Genomic DNA, 15,625 nt, shown 5'->3' on the forward strand with positions numbered 1-15,625 from the left:
CAGTAGGTTACACACAATTCTTCAATAGCTAAATCTGGGCTAGAAGAGATACACTTCTTAACAAGGCCTAGAAAACTGAGCTCAACTGTGTCTAGAACTTCTAGTTCAACCTTCCAGAAATTCATATACTGCTACTTTCCATAAACTCTTATTTTTTATTTTGACAGCTGTCATTAGTCACAAAGCCACTAACTGGCATCTGCAATGTTGCTGTGAAAAACTTTTTGAAATAGTTTCAAGAAAAAAAAGGGTTGAATCATGACACTAAGCATCTGTGCCACTAACCTTAATGACTTAAAAGAGTTTTGACCTTTCCTTTCTGCAGCAGTAACTACAGCATGTTAAGTGTCTGAATGTCCAAACATGCTTTGACAGATGCAGGCTGAAATGCTGATGGAGAACACACCGTGCTAGAAGAGCCAAGCAGCCACAGAATTTCAGCAGGAATTGCTGAGTTGATGTGTGCTGTGCTTATGGGTCCACTCAAGGCATGTATTGTTGAGTGAGATTAATTAATGTATTTCAATGGACGGCCAAAGCTGTAGCTGCAAGACAGACCTGGACGGTCATGGTGATTTCTTTGGTCATCACAGTGACCATAAACTTCAGTGTCTCTGCAGATTAACAGGAACCAATGCTGATCTCAACTAGAATGACCTGTAACCATCACTCAAGGCTACTTACAAATAGACCTGCAGGTAAAGCAGGAGCAATTTACAGAATAAAACATGAATAATTCTGAAACATCAAAGTAAATGATGACAATCCCTCACAATATAAAGCATGTATCTTCTCACTGAGACCCCATCCTCAGTGGCAGCCTGCCATGTTAAGGTTATGGGAAAGCTTCAACCAATTTCAACAATTCAGGAATTTGGTGCTCCTTCCAGACTTTCTCCTCCTGGCTTCACTACAGTGCCTAAACACAAATTTCAGCTGCAGTAATTCACTTCCTCATCTCCTCAGCATTTATGAATTAGTTAGCAGGTTAAAGGTATAAAGAAAAATACTATTTTCCATTAGGGAATTGTAGCTGAGGGAAGGGAATCATTTTACATGCATTGAGTTTAGGTGTGCAGACATGTACAAGGTACAGGGAGTACTGCTTGCTTTGCCTCTGCTTGTTAAATGGCCAACTGAGATTCAAGGCACTGCTCAAGATCCTCTCCCCATCTACAACACATTCAGGAATATGTCCTACTCCTTAGACCTCCTGATTCAAGAAATCTATTCTGCTTTTCACTGCTACAAGGGACGGGCCAGACACTTACTACCTGTACTGAGCACTTTGGGTGTGGTGGGGGGTGTCACAGTTCTCCAAATGAGTAATTTAACCTTCTAAACCCAGCAGGTTTATCCTGTGCCTTAGAACTAGGGCTGCAGGTCTGCTATGGTCAGTCAGCAGTTATGGTTTCGTAGCTGCCTTTCAATTCAGCATGCTTCTTGCAGCTACGTGGTCATTTAAACCACAGGTTCAATGTCAGATTCAATCTCTCCTGTGGTTTTATTCACAACTCCCTGAAAACTAAAACTAACACTTTATAAACAAACTCCAAAGGGAAGGAAATTAGTCTCATTGCACTACAATATGCTCTGAGGCACCCTCTTCAATTTCCTTTTAAAACAGCTGTCATTTATTTCTTCCCCTCAGCTTACAGAGTAGAGCTCTAAATTTACCTCATCTCTGTGTAAAATCCCTGCTGACAGTTGTAAAATGAAGTGGATGTACAACCTCACTGCAGGAATATGCTTGATTTTTCCCTTTATTTCCCAAATTATCTCATTTATAAACAGTTCTTGGAAAAGAAAGGGTCAAAGCCAAAAGAAAAGTCTATCTTAGAAATTTACTGAGGAAACCAAATGACATTCACACCATCATGTAAGCATGTGTGTTTGTTTCTTGGTTAGACTATATTAGCTGCATCATCTTTCTAAGAATACAATGATACTTTGCGGAACATCTCTTTATGCCAGTGATGGACACTGGTAGAGATTCTTAATTCTCAATCCTGAATTCATTATCTGTAAATAAATCTATTTCTGTAAGTGCAGCTTTTATGAAATCGAATCTAAGTTAAGACACAGAAATGAACAGGCTATGTCTTCCAGGCAGGTCATACCAGAGTAGGATCCGTATATCCCAATAAAACACATTTGTGACCTAGGGTATCACTAACTATAATGCTTGTGAAGAAATACTAATACAGCTAAATTACATCTTGTTAAAGTCACTCCCACACGTAAGTAAAAAGGAGCAATACCCATTTACACTCTGAATCACTGCTGTCTTAGCTTTTGCAGAAGGAGCTTCATTACACTGTCATTTCTTTATCACCCGAATCAAATTCACTTGACTCCAAGATTTTCAACAATGAATTATTAACTGTCATTGCTGTAATTATGTCTTCCTTAACAAAGCTTGGAATGATTAAAAAAGCCTGGCATGGAGACTGGCTTGCTTGCTGGCTACATCAAGTGAAGGAGTGAGGTTTTTTATTTATTCAGGACCACAACTTTGTGAGCATGAGGAAACTACCATATCTTGATGCTAAAGTATACAACACTAATCTGCAAGTGTCTGTAACAAAGAAGCAACTGAAGAATTTAAATTTACTTTACTCTAAGATCTACTATAGATTTATTAAGATCTACTTAAAACTCATCTTCTTATGAAGACTCTTTCATTTGTTAGTTCAATCCAATTTCTTTACATACTACTCCAAAAAGCTAAAGAGAGAAGTAGTCATACAATTACCTGTTCTAGCTTCACATTCAACTACAATAAAAGATTAATGACACACAACATATTCCTGAAAGTCACACTGATGGTTGTATATGACAGATTATGTTTGCTTTCAAGTGTTTAAGAGCTGAATGCCTGATGGGTTTACAGTCTAAAGGCCAGTGTCCTCAGCAAACCCATTCATCTGAGGTTTCAAATTTTTTAGTGCAGTTCTTGTTAAGTCTTACTGTCAAGGCTGTCATGAATAAGCCATTAAATGAATGTCGCACACATTAAATTTTTCTTTGTGCATGAACATGAACTCATCACGACTTTGCCTTTAGAATGAGACTGAAATGGATTTGAGCTAAATACCACAGTGTAGGGAAGAGCATATCTGGTATTTATCTGACTGGAAAAGAATAGATAATCAGTGCTTACAGAGCCACTGGTCAAAGATCCTTTGGCTGCCTAGACCACTTTCCAGGTAAATTCACACATGGTAACAACATTTCATGTCAGTAAAACATTTCTGTCCCATTCTGTTTATACAGTCACCACATCCAAGTCCAATTTGGTCCCACTTTATAAACTGCTGATCCTCGTAATTTAAACATAGCTTAACACACCATCAGTGAATTTGCACATGACCAAAATTAAGACTTGGAAGCATTTTTGCACATACATCTATTATTAATTTTCTGCTTAGGACTTGAAACATATTTCAGTTAAGATGCAGGTTGCTTCTGATTCAACTAGTTCCCAATCTTAAGAAAATATTTGTGCTTCACCAAGCTCTAATTTGCTACATTTCCATTCACTAAAATTCTCTTAATATTCTAGACCCCAGTCACTTTCAACATGACTACAATTCTGGATATATTCAGAATCAACATTTCTGTCACACTGGGGACATCTAGGCTGTGGCAGAAATCACACAGGACACATTGTGAACTGCAGACAGAAATAAAGATTTTTTTTAAGTGACAAAATGATGATTTTGAAATAGTAAAATATGTTTGTCTCAGTGAGGAAAGACAGAAGTTACTGTATATGCACATATCAAATAATATACAAAGAGAATTTGACTCATTCTACAAAGCAGCTCTTCACAGGAAAAGTAGCAAACATGAAGAAATTTATATAAAAATTGATTAATAAAAATGTCAGAGTATTTTTGAATAACTAATTATTTAAGATAAATCGTAATTGTACCTCGTACTGTACAGAGAGCAAACTACATAAATGTACACTAGGCATCTGTCAAAAAACAGCCCAGAGGAGGTTCCTCTGTATTATCTGAAACTAATTCTAAGCTTCCACAGAACTTTCTGCAAAATGATGGGATTAAAACAATATACCTTTATTTTAACTATGTCAAAACTAAAGATTTATCCATGTCCTTACACTTTCCTGAGGCTTTTTTTTTTTTAAGTATTGTTTATCCCCTTACTCCAGGAACAAAAGAAATCCTGTCTCAAATTCTGACCAATTCTGTTCAAAGCATGCTGCAGTACAGCTAGGTTTGCTTTTCCCCTCTTTCTCCTTACAAAGTCCCTCTTGTTGTAATCCCTGACTGTCTAGTAAACATTTATTTCACTGACATGAAACAGAAAAATACTTTTCCCTCATTTCCTACCAACACAGAATTAAAACAAGGACAGATGAAGCAACTTCACTAGGGCCACATAAGATGTTGATGACAGAACGATATTCTGAATTGTTTCTATCTCAGCAAGTCTTTTAACTGCAAATCCTAAACAAGGTTTAAACAGGAAAAAAGCAAGAAGGTCTGTAAGAGATCATTCAACAGACTAATTACTGAATTAATTTGGAAAACGCAGAACCTAATGTCTTTAACTTGACATGAACTCTTACCTAGAACATCTTTTTCATGTTCAGGGACGAGTACTTTCCATTTGGATTCCTCTGGATCACTGAAGTCAATGTTGATTAACCGATAATTTGGAGAATGGCGGTTTGTCTTGAAAGTGAACACTGTTCCTTCATTGGTGACATACTCGTACTCAGCCTCAAAGTTATCTATCAGCTTCACCCACTGAAGAATTCCTGAAAGATCAAATATAGATGTCAATTCCTCAAACAAAACCTTTCAACACCTGAGGGCAAGGCCTTCCTGGCAATTGCTGGAGGATCTTTCTTGCACAATGGCAGTGACCACAAGTACAGCTATGGAAAGGCCAGAATGTGAACCAGGTATTAAGAACTTCCAAAGAATGCTCCTGTGATCAATAGGCTGCAGTGGAAAAATGCCAGTTCACAGACACGTTAACATGACTGGTTTGGAGGAATTTCTAACAATATACAGACAGAATTATGGCTCATTTTATATCAGCTTTCCTAAGGGGCATCTGGAGAGCTCAGATGTTTACCACAGAAATGCTTCTTACCACAGTGGCTGCTCTGAAGCCAACACCACTGAGCACATCTGGTTCTCGCAAAGTGCTCCCTTCTACAAACTTAGAATGGAGGGCTGCAGCTGAGTTGAAAGACTGCACTAAGGTTTCAAGCGCAATTTTATTTTAAACACTTTTTCTAATATTACGTTTTAATTATAAAGAAATAATATATATATTTAATTATAGAGGAATTTTAATTATAAAGAAATGTTTGGAAAATGTTAATTTGGGAAATGTTTAAAGAGATGTTAGTTCCTGCAAAAAAATTTAAATGGAAAACTTTCTATTCTCTTTAAAAGCCCAGAACTTCCCGCAGAATACGAAATGATGCCATTGGAATGAATACAATAAACTTCATCATGAGGAATTTCCCTTTCAACTCAGAAACAACATTCCTGAAATGCTGTTCTGCGGAAATTTGTCACCACCAAAGGACAACTACAGTTAGCAAAAACATCTGTGTTCCTGAAGAATGAATTGCATTTTGCCTATCAAACTCCTAGAATATCACACTCAGTAAAAGAAGTGGACTTCTCTCAAAAATGAATTGCCTCAGTTTCAGTCTGTGGTACAGAGTGGGTAGTATTGACTCAACCTGAAGATGGAATTTTAAGACTCTACAGCTTTTTATTCACATCTTCCTGTTTTGCAATAGGTTGAGCAGCTAGTAGAAAGAAAAAAGCAGCAGTTTAGCTGCATAAGATATGTGATATACTTGTTATGTCTACAACACAAACTATCATCAAAACTTACTATTGCAAGCATCATACATTAGCTATGCTGGAAAATGAGAATCCTTATTGATATGTGAAACTAAAGCTCTTATATCTTAAAATAACATCTAGTGCACTGTCTGCCCCTCTCCTAATGCTACAGGTTTGGTCTTTGCTTTTAAGTATAAACAAACAAACTGTCCATAAATCTGTTTGTGAAAGTCTATAACGCAATGTTTGTATCAATAAAAAAGCATTTCAGCTTATTTTATAATATTAAAAGCTGAGCAGAATAATGCAAGTAGCTCATACTCGAGCTGTAATTACTGTTAATTTAAAAAAAGAAAAGAATAATTGAGGAAGCAGTTAGATGACTAAGGTCACTTAAACCCATTAGATGTAATAGCAGAGTACAGTCAGGCCTGGTACATTCATAAAGTTTGTATCTCTTAATTGACATCTTGGTTTAAAGAAAACTTCCCTGTCTCTTCATGCAAAGTGATTAAATTCTATTTTTTGTACTGCTGTAACACAAACTTTCCAGACAATCAAAGTGAACTTAGACATACATACTTTATATGTAGACATGCAAAGTGAACTTGGTATCCTGAGTGAATACACCGCCCCTTAAATTTTGATTTTTCCTGAGATCCAGTTTTGCCATTCTCAAGAGATTTCATGTTGAAGAAAAATCCTACTAGTCACTCCAGTTGCTGTGAGTTCCACAGAGAAAACCCATTTTGATGCCCAGTAAAAGCAAAGCAAATCCAGCCTACAGTGAACCCTGATAAACATCAGTGAAACCATTTCAGGATTCCAAATCACATGCACAGGCATTTTAAGAAATAAAAACTTTATACCATAGCAATACCGGTATCTGACAGAATGAAACCAACATACTGAAGTACAAGACTTCATAAAAAGAAATCACCAGACTGTTGAAAAATCACACTTTTTAATGGTAAATGTGCACAATAGTTGTAGTCTCCATAAGTGCAACAGAACTTGGATATAGGACAATATACTTGGATATAAGGACAATAACGTGACAGTAGGGATTTGCATTGCTTCCTTGCAACTCATTCATCCACTCCTAAGTGAGCAGCTAGCAAAAAAGTGATAGGGTTGATGTTCTGCAGGGGTACACTTAGTTGTTATTATACAAAAACAACAGCATCCATCTTATTAAAGTGGCTTTTATGTAATCCTTAGAAGACAAATATTGCAGATGAATTACCTCTAAACCACTATCTTACTGAAGTGGTTAAATATGCCAACATCTAGTCCAGGATCAGAGGTGGTAACGAGGCAACTACAGGCAGCCCTTACATCAGACACATCATTGCAGCACAGGGTATGTGCCGCAGCTCTCCAGTGAGAGGAAGAAATGCTTTGCAATGACACAGGTATCAGCCATAAGAGGATGCTTCTTCATGGCTGGTTGCAGGTAACCTAGTTGTGGCTATGACTGAAAGGGGTATTCTAGCGTTGCTTCAGATGCTCCTGCTTAGCCTTCTCCTTCAGGCTAGAAATAACCTGATGACAAACACAAGCAGTTCACTGGGCACTAATATGGTTGAAAAGTGATGGGGACAGACACCATTTCTTTCCAGGTCATGCCCATGGCAACACAAGGAAGGGACAGGCCATACAGTTAACTAACATGGCACTACCCCCATGTCAAGCACTCTGGCCTTGCCTTCTTAGTAACAAAAAGAACAGTACATCTGTAAGTTATGGCTTCAGAAAGTACTTGAAAAACAAAATGAAGGATGGACATTCTGCCCATTCTTTATAAAAAGGAGAGAAAAGAATTGAAGAACTGGATCCTGATAAGAATTTACAAGTTTAACCAGCAGCCCTCTGAGGACATGTGTCTTTGAGAAGAATCACTGAGAAGTGGCATTTGTATAGTCTAAGGCTACTCCTAACACCTGAAACACTAAAGACTTCAATTTAATCCACATAAGGATACAGAGACAGACATATACAGGAAAAGCATGATGGTTTCCTGTATACTGTTGCCATACCCTAAAATCCTTCTCCCTGCCAGTCTTTCTATTAAAATACATTGCTGAGAAGATACAGATGGTTTTGCCTGTATGTTTTATACCAATCAGTCATTCATCACCACATAACTGCATTACAATAGGAACTGCAGGTAGAATTCAGTGGACAATAAAGCCATGCCACTCAACAGAAAATAATAAACCTACAGAGCTAGGCTTCTCCAAAACAAAAGCAACATTTAGTGTACAGACAGAATTTTTAAACAAAGTTTTTGGATCCATAGAAGATCAAAAGAGAAACTGTTTCAGTAAGCATCACAGAATAAGCCCTCAATCTTGTACTGGCCTCTGAACATAGTAAAGTATTCCATGGTCTGCAGAGAACTCTGGGTGATGAAGCAGGTCTGTAACTGAATGATGACAACTATAGGAGAAGGAAAAGCTAATTTGCACAAATTGATAAGAGCATGAGTTATCACAAGGTCTTGTTACCAACCCTCTTTAGACAGAAATAATAGAGTGGCTGAGAGTCACTATGTATGTGTTCTAGATACTTCCATTATTTCATGTTTCATGCAAAGGCCAAACAATTTTGCCAAACAGTGGCAAATAACCTCTTGTCTGTGCCTACTGGAGAGACAGGGTTTAACAGTAGGGTTATCTGACACTGGGAAAAAAGGTTTTCAAAAGGCAAACACTTGCATTTGGCTTTTTTCATGTGCCCTAACAGTCAAAATTATCAGGTAAAGATAGAAATGTTCATCTCCATAAATTCCATTCTGTCGTGTCATTTTTTGCAGGACAACTTTTCTAGAAATGGAGCCATGCTGAGAAAGCTCAGGAAATGAACCAGAAGGCTCATAAGAACAGGACAGGATTTCTAACCCAAAGAACGATGCCACATTTTATTACGGTACACACATAAACTTCTACCCAAAGAAAGATCATGATTTTTTAACCCCTAGATTTTCATGGAATCACAGAATAATTTGGGTTGGATCTTAAAAGCCATTTAGTTTCAACCATCCTGTCATGGATAGGGTCACATATCACTATACCAGGTGCTCAAAGCCCTGTCCTACCCGGATTTGAATACCTCCAGGGATGGGGCATCCACAACCTCTCTAGGCAACCTCTTATGGTGTTTCACAGTACTTATCTACTACTCTAGTCACTAGTACTATCTACTAGTGTTGCAGTCTGCAACTCCAGGATCTCGTCCAGAGAAGCAGCAGGATTCTGGGAACCAGCATGAAACACCAACCGAGATGGGCTCCCGGTTCATGAAACCATTTATTCAGCATGGGAACAAACACATGTCCAGAACAGAGAGCTCTGAACAGAGGCACAGCAGGGGTTTTTGAGGGACAGAACCGAGGGTTTACACCTTTGAGGGTGGAGTTCAGGGTCAGGGACCACTAGAAACACACCAAGGGAGAACCCCCCAGGGACTCAAACCCAATCAGAACTCCTGGGCCGCCCTTCACAAGGGGTTTGGGGTGGGACAATGTTAACTCTTGGTCATCCCTGGGGCACACTGCCACACACTAGGTTTTACATTCAATAGAAGACAGATAATTTCATGGTACGCAGCATACATCAGATTGGAAGAGACTGTTTCAGGTCCCCTGTGGCATGTTCATAACATATTCTGGGAACTGAATGGCAGAGTCCTTCACTCAGACATTTACTTCCACATCAGAATCTAATTTCTTTTTGAATCATGCAATACTCAATTTGTTCTCAAGCCCCTGTTCTGAGCAAGGCAACTAGGGAAAAGAACTCTGGATTTTTCCTTCTATTTCTTCAAAGCCACAAATACTTAATTGTCTCACTCAGGTCTCCAAAGGCAAGAGAGATTTTCAAACAATTTGGACATCTTTAAAAGCAAGATCTCTCTATGCTTTGGGACCTGACTTCACTTATAAACATCTGAGGGAGGAAATACTGTAAAGGAGATATCAAGATGTTCCTGAGAGGAATGCAACTTTTGTATTTATATTGAGAGGGTATCACTCATTTTGCAGATGATGGATGACAGCTATTCAGTGATCATGGAAAGTTAATGTATTTGCTGTCTAAACTATAAATAAATGGAAGGAAGCAATATTCATTCCTTTAAGTAAAAAGTTCAGATGTGTCAAGATATATTCAAAGATTAATCCAGAAGAAAGAAATCAAGCACTTTTATGAACAGACATTTCTCAATCAGTTTCAAGGCTTCAATTTTACTTCCACTGGGATAATCACTCAAAAGACAGAGGAGAATATATATGATTCATTTTGAGAGAGTTATAGCTCATGCCCTCAGACAGCAGACTATAGCAACAGAAAAGCAGGCACCAAAGGTAATCTCTCTCCCTGACACTACACTTTCTCTAATATTAACAGATAAAAGCCTCAAATACCTCATCTAAAAATAACTTCATTATGAATACTATTTACCCTGGTGGTGTTCAAAGACAGCTTGAATAAGGCTTTGAGTAACCTGGTCTAATGGTTGGTGAACCTGCCTATGGCAGGTAGGGCTGGGACTGGATGATCTTTAAGGTCAATTCCAACCCCTCAACATTCTATGATTCTGTGCTTTATAAATGTAATGTCCAGTCAGACAGTAGCAGCATGAAGATGTCCTTGCTCAAATTAACAGCACGCTATTTAATTTCATTGAATAGTTTGCATTTGAAAGGACTTTTAAAGGTCATCTATATGTCAATCCCCTTGCAATGAGCAGAGACATCTTCAACTAGATCCAGTTGCTCAAAGCCACACCCCACCTGAATTTAAATGTTTTCAAGATGGGGCATCCATCACGCCTCTGGGCAACCTGTTCAAATGTTTTAACACATTTATTGTAAAAAGTCTTCTTCCTTCTATCTAATCCAAACCTACTCTTTCAGTTTAAAACTCTTATGTTTTTTGTATGGCAACAGGCCCTGCTAAAAAGTTTGTCTCCATCTTTCTTACAGACATCCTTGAAGTTGCAAGGCAGCAGCAAGGTTTCCCTGAAGCCTTCTCTTCTCCAGGCTGAAAAACCACAGCTCTTCAGCCTCTCCTCATAGGAGAGGTGCTCCAGTCTTCTGATCTTCATCATGATCCTCCTCTGGGTCCACTCCAACAGGTCAAATGTCCTCTCTGTGCTGAGGTCCCCAGAGCTGGATGCAGTGTTCTAGATGGGGGTCTCAGGAGAGCACAACAGAGGCACAGAATCCCCTCCCTTGTCCTACTGGCCATGCTGGTTTGGATGCAGCCTAGGCCATCTGGGCTGTGAGTGCACATTGCCTGGTCATGTCCAGCCTCTCATCCATCAATACCAAGTTCTTCTCAGATCCAGCAGGGCTGCTCTCAATCCCTTCATCCTGCAGCTAGCATTGATAAAGGGTGTTATGCCAACACAGGTGCACCTTGCACTTGACCCTGTGGAATTTCATGAGATTCCCATGGGTCCATTCCTTGAGCTTGTCCAGGTCCATAAGGTATCCTGTCCTTCAGGTGTGAAGCACCAATCAGCTTGGTGATGTCTGCAGACTTGCTGAAGGTGCACTCGATCCCGTTGTTTATATAGCACTGCTCCCAGTATGGGACCCCTGAGTATGTACAGTCCCATTAGACCACAGACACTTGTCACCCGTGGTCATTGGGACACTGAGCTGTTGACCACTACCCTCTGGATGTGATCATTCACCAATACCTCATCCACCCAAGAATCTGCTCACCAAATTCGTATCTTTCCAATTTAGAGAGACAGATATTGTAGGGGATCACGTCAAAGGCCTTACAGAAATTCAAACAGATGATGCCCCGTAGGGCATTTTTGTCAGTAATTTTACTTATCTCTATTGCTAATAATTTGCCTCCAAGAATAAATACATATGAAGTATGAATTTATATTTATATTTTCTATAATAAATAAATAAAAAAATACAGTGAAAGCAAAACTTTGAAATTTACATTTAAGAGATATGAAACATTTTTCTTAAACACTCTATTGTTGATCCTTCCACATATTTTTAAAGAAAACTAATTTTTTCTCCCCATTTGTTAGGATACAATAGCCTTGTTTTGATATTTATTTTTGAAACTTTTTTAAAAAGTTACTTCAATCACAGAAAAGTTTTTCAAAATATGGAAGAGTATTTTCCCTCTCACCACATTCCACTTTATACCTGATGTCTACTGTAGCCTCACTGTCTCGTTCATTTTCATTACAAAGGTTTTGATCCACTATTTCAAGCTACACGGCACAGACTGACTCATCCCTTTGATGTTACTGTATATAGCACTTTTCATTGCTTATTTATTTATTAAGAGAGCCTTATAAATTGCAAGACTAAACTAAAAAGGCCAAACAATCCTATTTTCAACACTGAAGTGGACAAACATTACGTTTTTCCACCTGCCCTCAAGTCACATACATGCTTTTTTAGTGTGGGGAAAACCAGAACATTCTAAACAAAGAAACAAAATAAAAAACACTTCTGACTGACAGCCTTACTCTTAAATTCTTTCTTGCAACCTCTCACTGCAAGTTAGTACAAAGCAGTTCCAACTGACAATGACTAAGCAATCAGCAAGCTGTGAACTTCTGTGTTTGCTCTATTTTTATTACATCTTTTCAAGCCAGTGGTTCTCAAGTATTTTTCACTAGTTCCTATTCCCCTACAAGTGTCCTCCCACCACCTCACACTGTTCCCAGCAGACACAAACCACCAATCTCCAAGCAGCCCAGTACCCAAGTATAAGAGCCCCTATCACTGTTCTCTCTCCAGAAAGCCCCTGTACCTCCCATATAAAACAAACCTGTGTTTAGCTTCCCTTCCAATCCAACAACTCAGGTGTGCTTTCCTATTATCCAACCCTCTACACTTTTTGTATGCCAGAAACCACTGCAAGTTATCATTAAGGCTGTTTCTACACACCCAAAGGTTATGAGAAGAGCCACCTCTTCTGCTCCCTGTGATGGTTTATATCCCTCCTTTTCTCCCCTCTGCTCTCATGCCTCAGGTCCCCCAGGAGGAGCAAAGTGGGGCTCTGCCCAGAGCTCTGAGTCAGTAACTCATAAAACAGTTCTACAGTGTTCACAAGGGGATCCCAATTTTTTTCATTAGGCTTCTGAGCTGCTACCACAATACAGAATAAACAAATATGTCAATATTAAGGACAATTTCAACAAGACCAATAGGCCATGTCATGCTGGTCTACGTTCATAGCCAAGGGTGATTAAATAGCTTTCATTTATTTCTTGTTGCGCACCAACAGATTGGCGCTAAATTCCTTCTTCACAGCACCAAATCACATATTCAAAAGAGTAAACAGTCAAGGCTGACAATCTAATCAAAAAGAAACAATCTCAATTCTCAAGAAACGGGAAAAACAAAATTATTATCAGGCACAGAAGCATGAAGAGACATGCTATATAAAAAAATCCACTGTTTTTGTGGTTTGGGGTTTTTTTTTGGGTGATGATAGCTTCTTTTTGGTTGGTTGGGTTTTTTGATTTTTGGGTTTTCTGTTAAGGTGTACAACAAGGTTTGCTAATAAATAATTGTTTGATTACTGTGTATCCAGATGTTTGGCTACTATGAGGCATTTTCAGGTATACCAAGAACAGTTGAGCACAGTGATTAATAAGAGAAGTTTTCTTGTTTGACTGGTTCAACAAACAAGCAAACCTGAGCTCTGTCTGTCTTGTGAAAGACAAATTTGATAAAACAGCTACCAAAAATTGTGCCTTACATTGCTCAGCTACTGGGTAAATATATGGTTTTTTAGTAAATACTGAGCATTAGATCACTTATAAATTTTTGTTACAGGAGCCAAGAGTTAAAAAACCTACTAACAGCTTAGCAAGATAAGTAGGGAAATCTGGAATATTGAATGAGGGAATAACCTTCTGGCCATGAACCCACAGTGGTGTCCTTCCTGACCCAACAGGCACTGCACTCCTGCTACTGACTCATAAAGCAAAACTTATCAGCTGGCTGACAGCGTGGTCAAATCTGGACAAGAATCCCATAATTTTGTCCCTGATCTTTTTAAACCTCACTCCACAAGGAACTAAAGAGGCAAGCACAAAGGGAAGAGCTCCCATATCCACTGTTATTTGAAACAGAGTACAGCAAGGGAGTTACCCCAAAAGCTTAAAAAGCAAATAAGCTGTGTCCTCCCAATGGGGTCTTCTCACAGCATTTTCTTGCCACAATACTGTGAATTATGACCAGAGGTCTTGAGAAATGGCGTATTTGTAAAACACTGATATGAGATAAAAACCTTTCTAAAAGGTTTGGTTAAGTTAGCTGTAAACAAAATTCTAATTGGTAAACCTGCCCATTTCTAACACAAAGAGTTTTGTCACAAAAACTATGCCACAAACTGGGTTAATCTGGTGGGATTCATAAGAGGCCTATGGTAGTAGGGAAGGAAGGGAAACAGTATCTCCCCAAATCTCTTATCTTTACACACTAATTTTAAATCCCCATTAAAATGAAGCTATTACATATTTGTCATAGGTTATTTACCACAGTGATTTTCTATTCTAAAAACGAACATTCTTGGCACAAGTAGCTTACAATGGCCTGCTTAAAAACCTAGCAAACAACCTGAACATTTGAGGAGGAAAATGACCCAGTCAGTATACAGTAGAAACCCTGTGAAGGGGGAAGGAAAGCATGAAGAACATTTTCGCGAATCTGGAAGGCAGAAAAGATGCTCAGACGCTCCATGTACTGTTCATGGAAAGAAACAGAAACACTGCTGTGTAGATTATCTTCTGAGGAAAACAATCTGACAAGGAATATCACAGGAGACTGCGCTGCAAATTCGATTAATCTACAGCTGTTGACAAAAATATCATGACATATAGTAAAGGGGGAAGATCTATCTACACACCTCAGTTTTCAAATGTAGAAACAGACAAGTTAAAACCTTTTAAATTTCCTGAACATTTAGAAATAGTCTACTCTCATTTATTAGCTGTGATCTCCATTCAGAGGCTAAGATGATTTTCCACTCAACACAGGGCAAGTTAACATCCACTGAATCACAGCCTGAGAAATTAATGAACAATCAAATGCACAACTTCCTTCAGTACAACAGAACTAACATAACATTCTCTCTTCCAGAGAGTCTATGATGACATCATTATCACCTCACTTATTATTTAAAGGCAGTATATGCAAAAAGAAGCAACAACACATGCTATGCAGGAAGGTAATGAAATGCATTAACTCAAGATTACTAAAGCAATAATTAAGTGGCAAATATCGGACAAACCATGTTTCATAAAAAGATAATTTGTGAGAAAGTTAAACCAAAGGTTTCCTCTTCATCAAAGCAATTTACTTTAGATTGTTAACAAAATTATTCTGTTCTATTTCTTTTGGATCAATCTGGATCTTCCCTCCCAGTGTCTCGGATTGAAAAGGTGCAAATTTACTTTTTTATTTGTCTAGACAGACAGCAAAAATGGGATAGGCATGTAATTGAGCGTAAATATGAAAGAAGTTCACAATTTAAGAAGGCAAAAAAGGGGTTTATAGCTTTGTTTTTTTGACTAAATGAGCTTATCTGGTTGGATGAATCTTTTCAAAACAGCCACAAACTGCTGAATTTAATTTGAAATTTAAAAAGGAAATATTTTCTTGCCATAAAAACATAAGTAAGAGTAAAAACGGAAGAATACACGTTCCTTTCACCTACTGGGGAAAGAAATATCTAGGCTTCTGTAAGCTTGTTATGGGCTATATTGTGTTGCTTGATGAT

General features: G+C 38.3%; 1 protein-coding gene and 1 long non-coding RNA gene across 2 annotated transcripts in view; one reads left to right on the forward strand and one right to left on the reverse strand.

Moving 5' to 3' along the window:
- Nucleotides 1-6,282, forward strand: part of LOC131577325 (uncharacterized) — a 30,873-nt gene extending 24,591 nt beyond the window's left edge. Inside the window, exon 4 of the long non-coding RNA XR_009277192.1 lies at nt 5,442-6,282. This is a non-coding gene — a long non-coding RNA (uncharacterized LOC131577325). The remainder of the gene's footprint in view (nt 1-5,441) is intronic.
- PREP (prolyl endopeptidase) overlaps nt 1-15,625 on the reverse strand; it is an 89,648-nt gene that overhangs the window by 45,140 nt on the left and 28,883 nt on the right. Inside the window, exon 8 of the mRNA XM_058835066.1 lies at nt 4,601-4,792. Coding sequence (XP_058691049.1) covers nt 4,601-4,792 — 192 coding nt within the window. The remainder of the gene's footprint in view (nt 1-4,600; nt 4,793-15,625) is intronic.

Source organism: Poecile atricapillus, chromosome 3, assembly GCF_030490865.1.
Source record: "Poecile atricapillus isolate bPoeAtr1 chromosome 3, bPoeAtr1.hap1, whole genome shotgun sequence".
In the NCBI taxonomy this organism is placed as follows: domain Eukaryota; kingdom Metazoa; phylum Chordata; class Aves; order Passeriformes; family Paridae; genus Poecile; species Poecile atricapillus.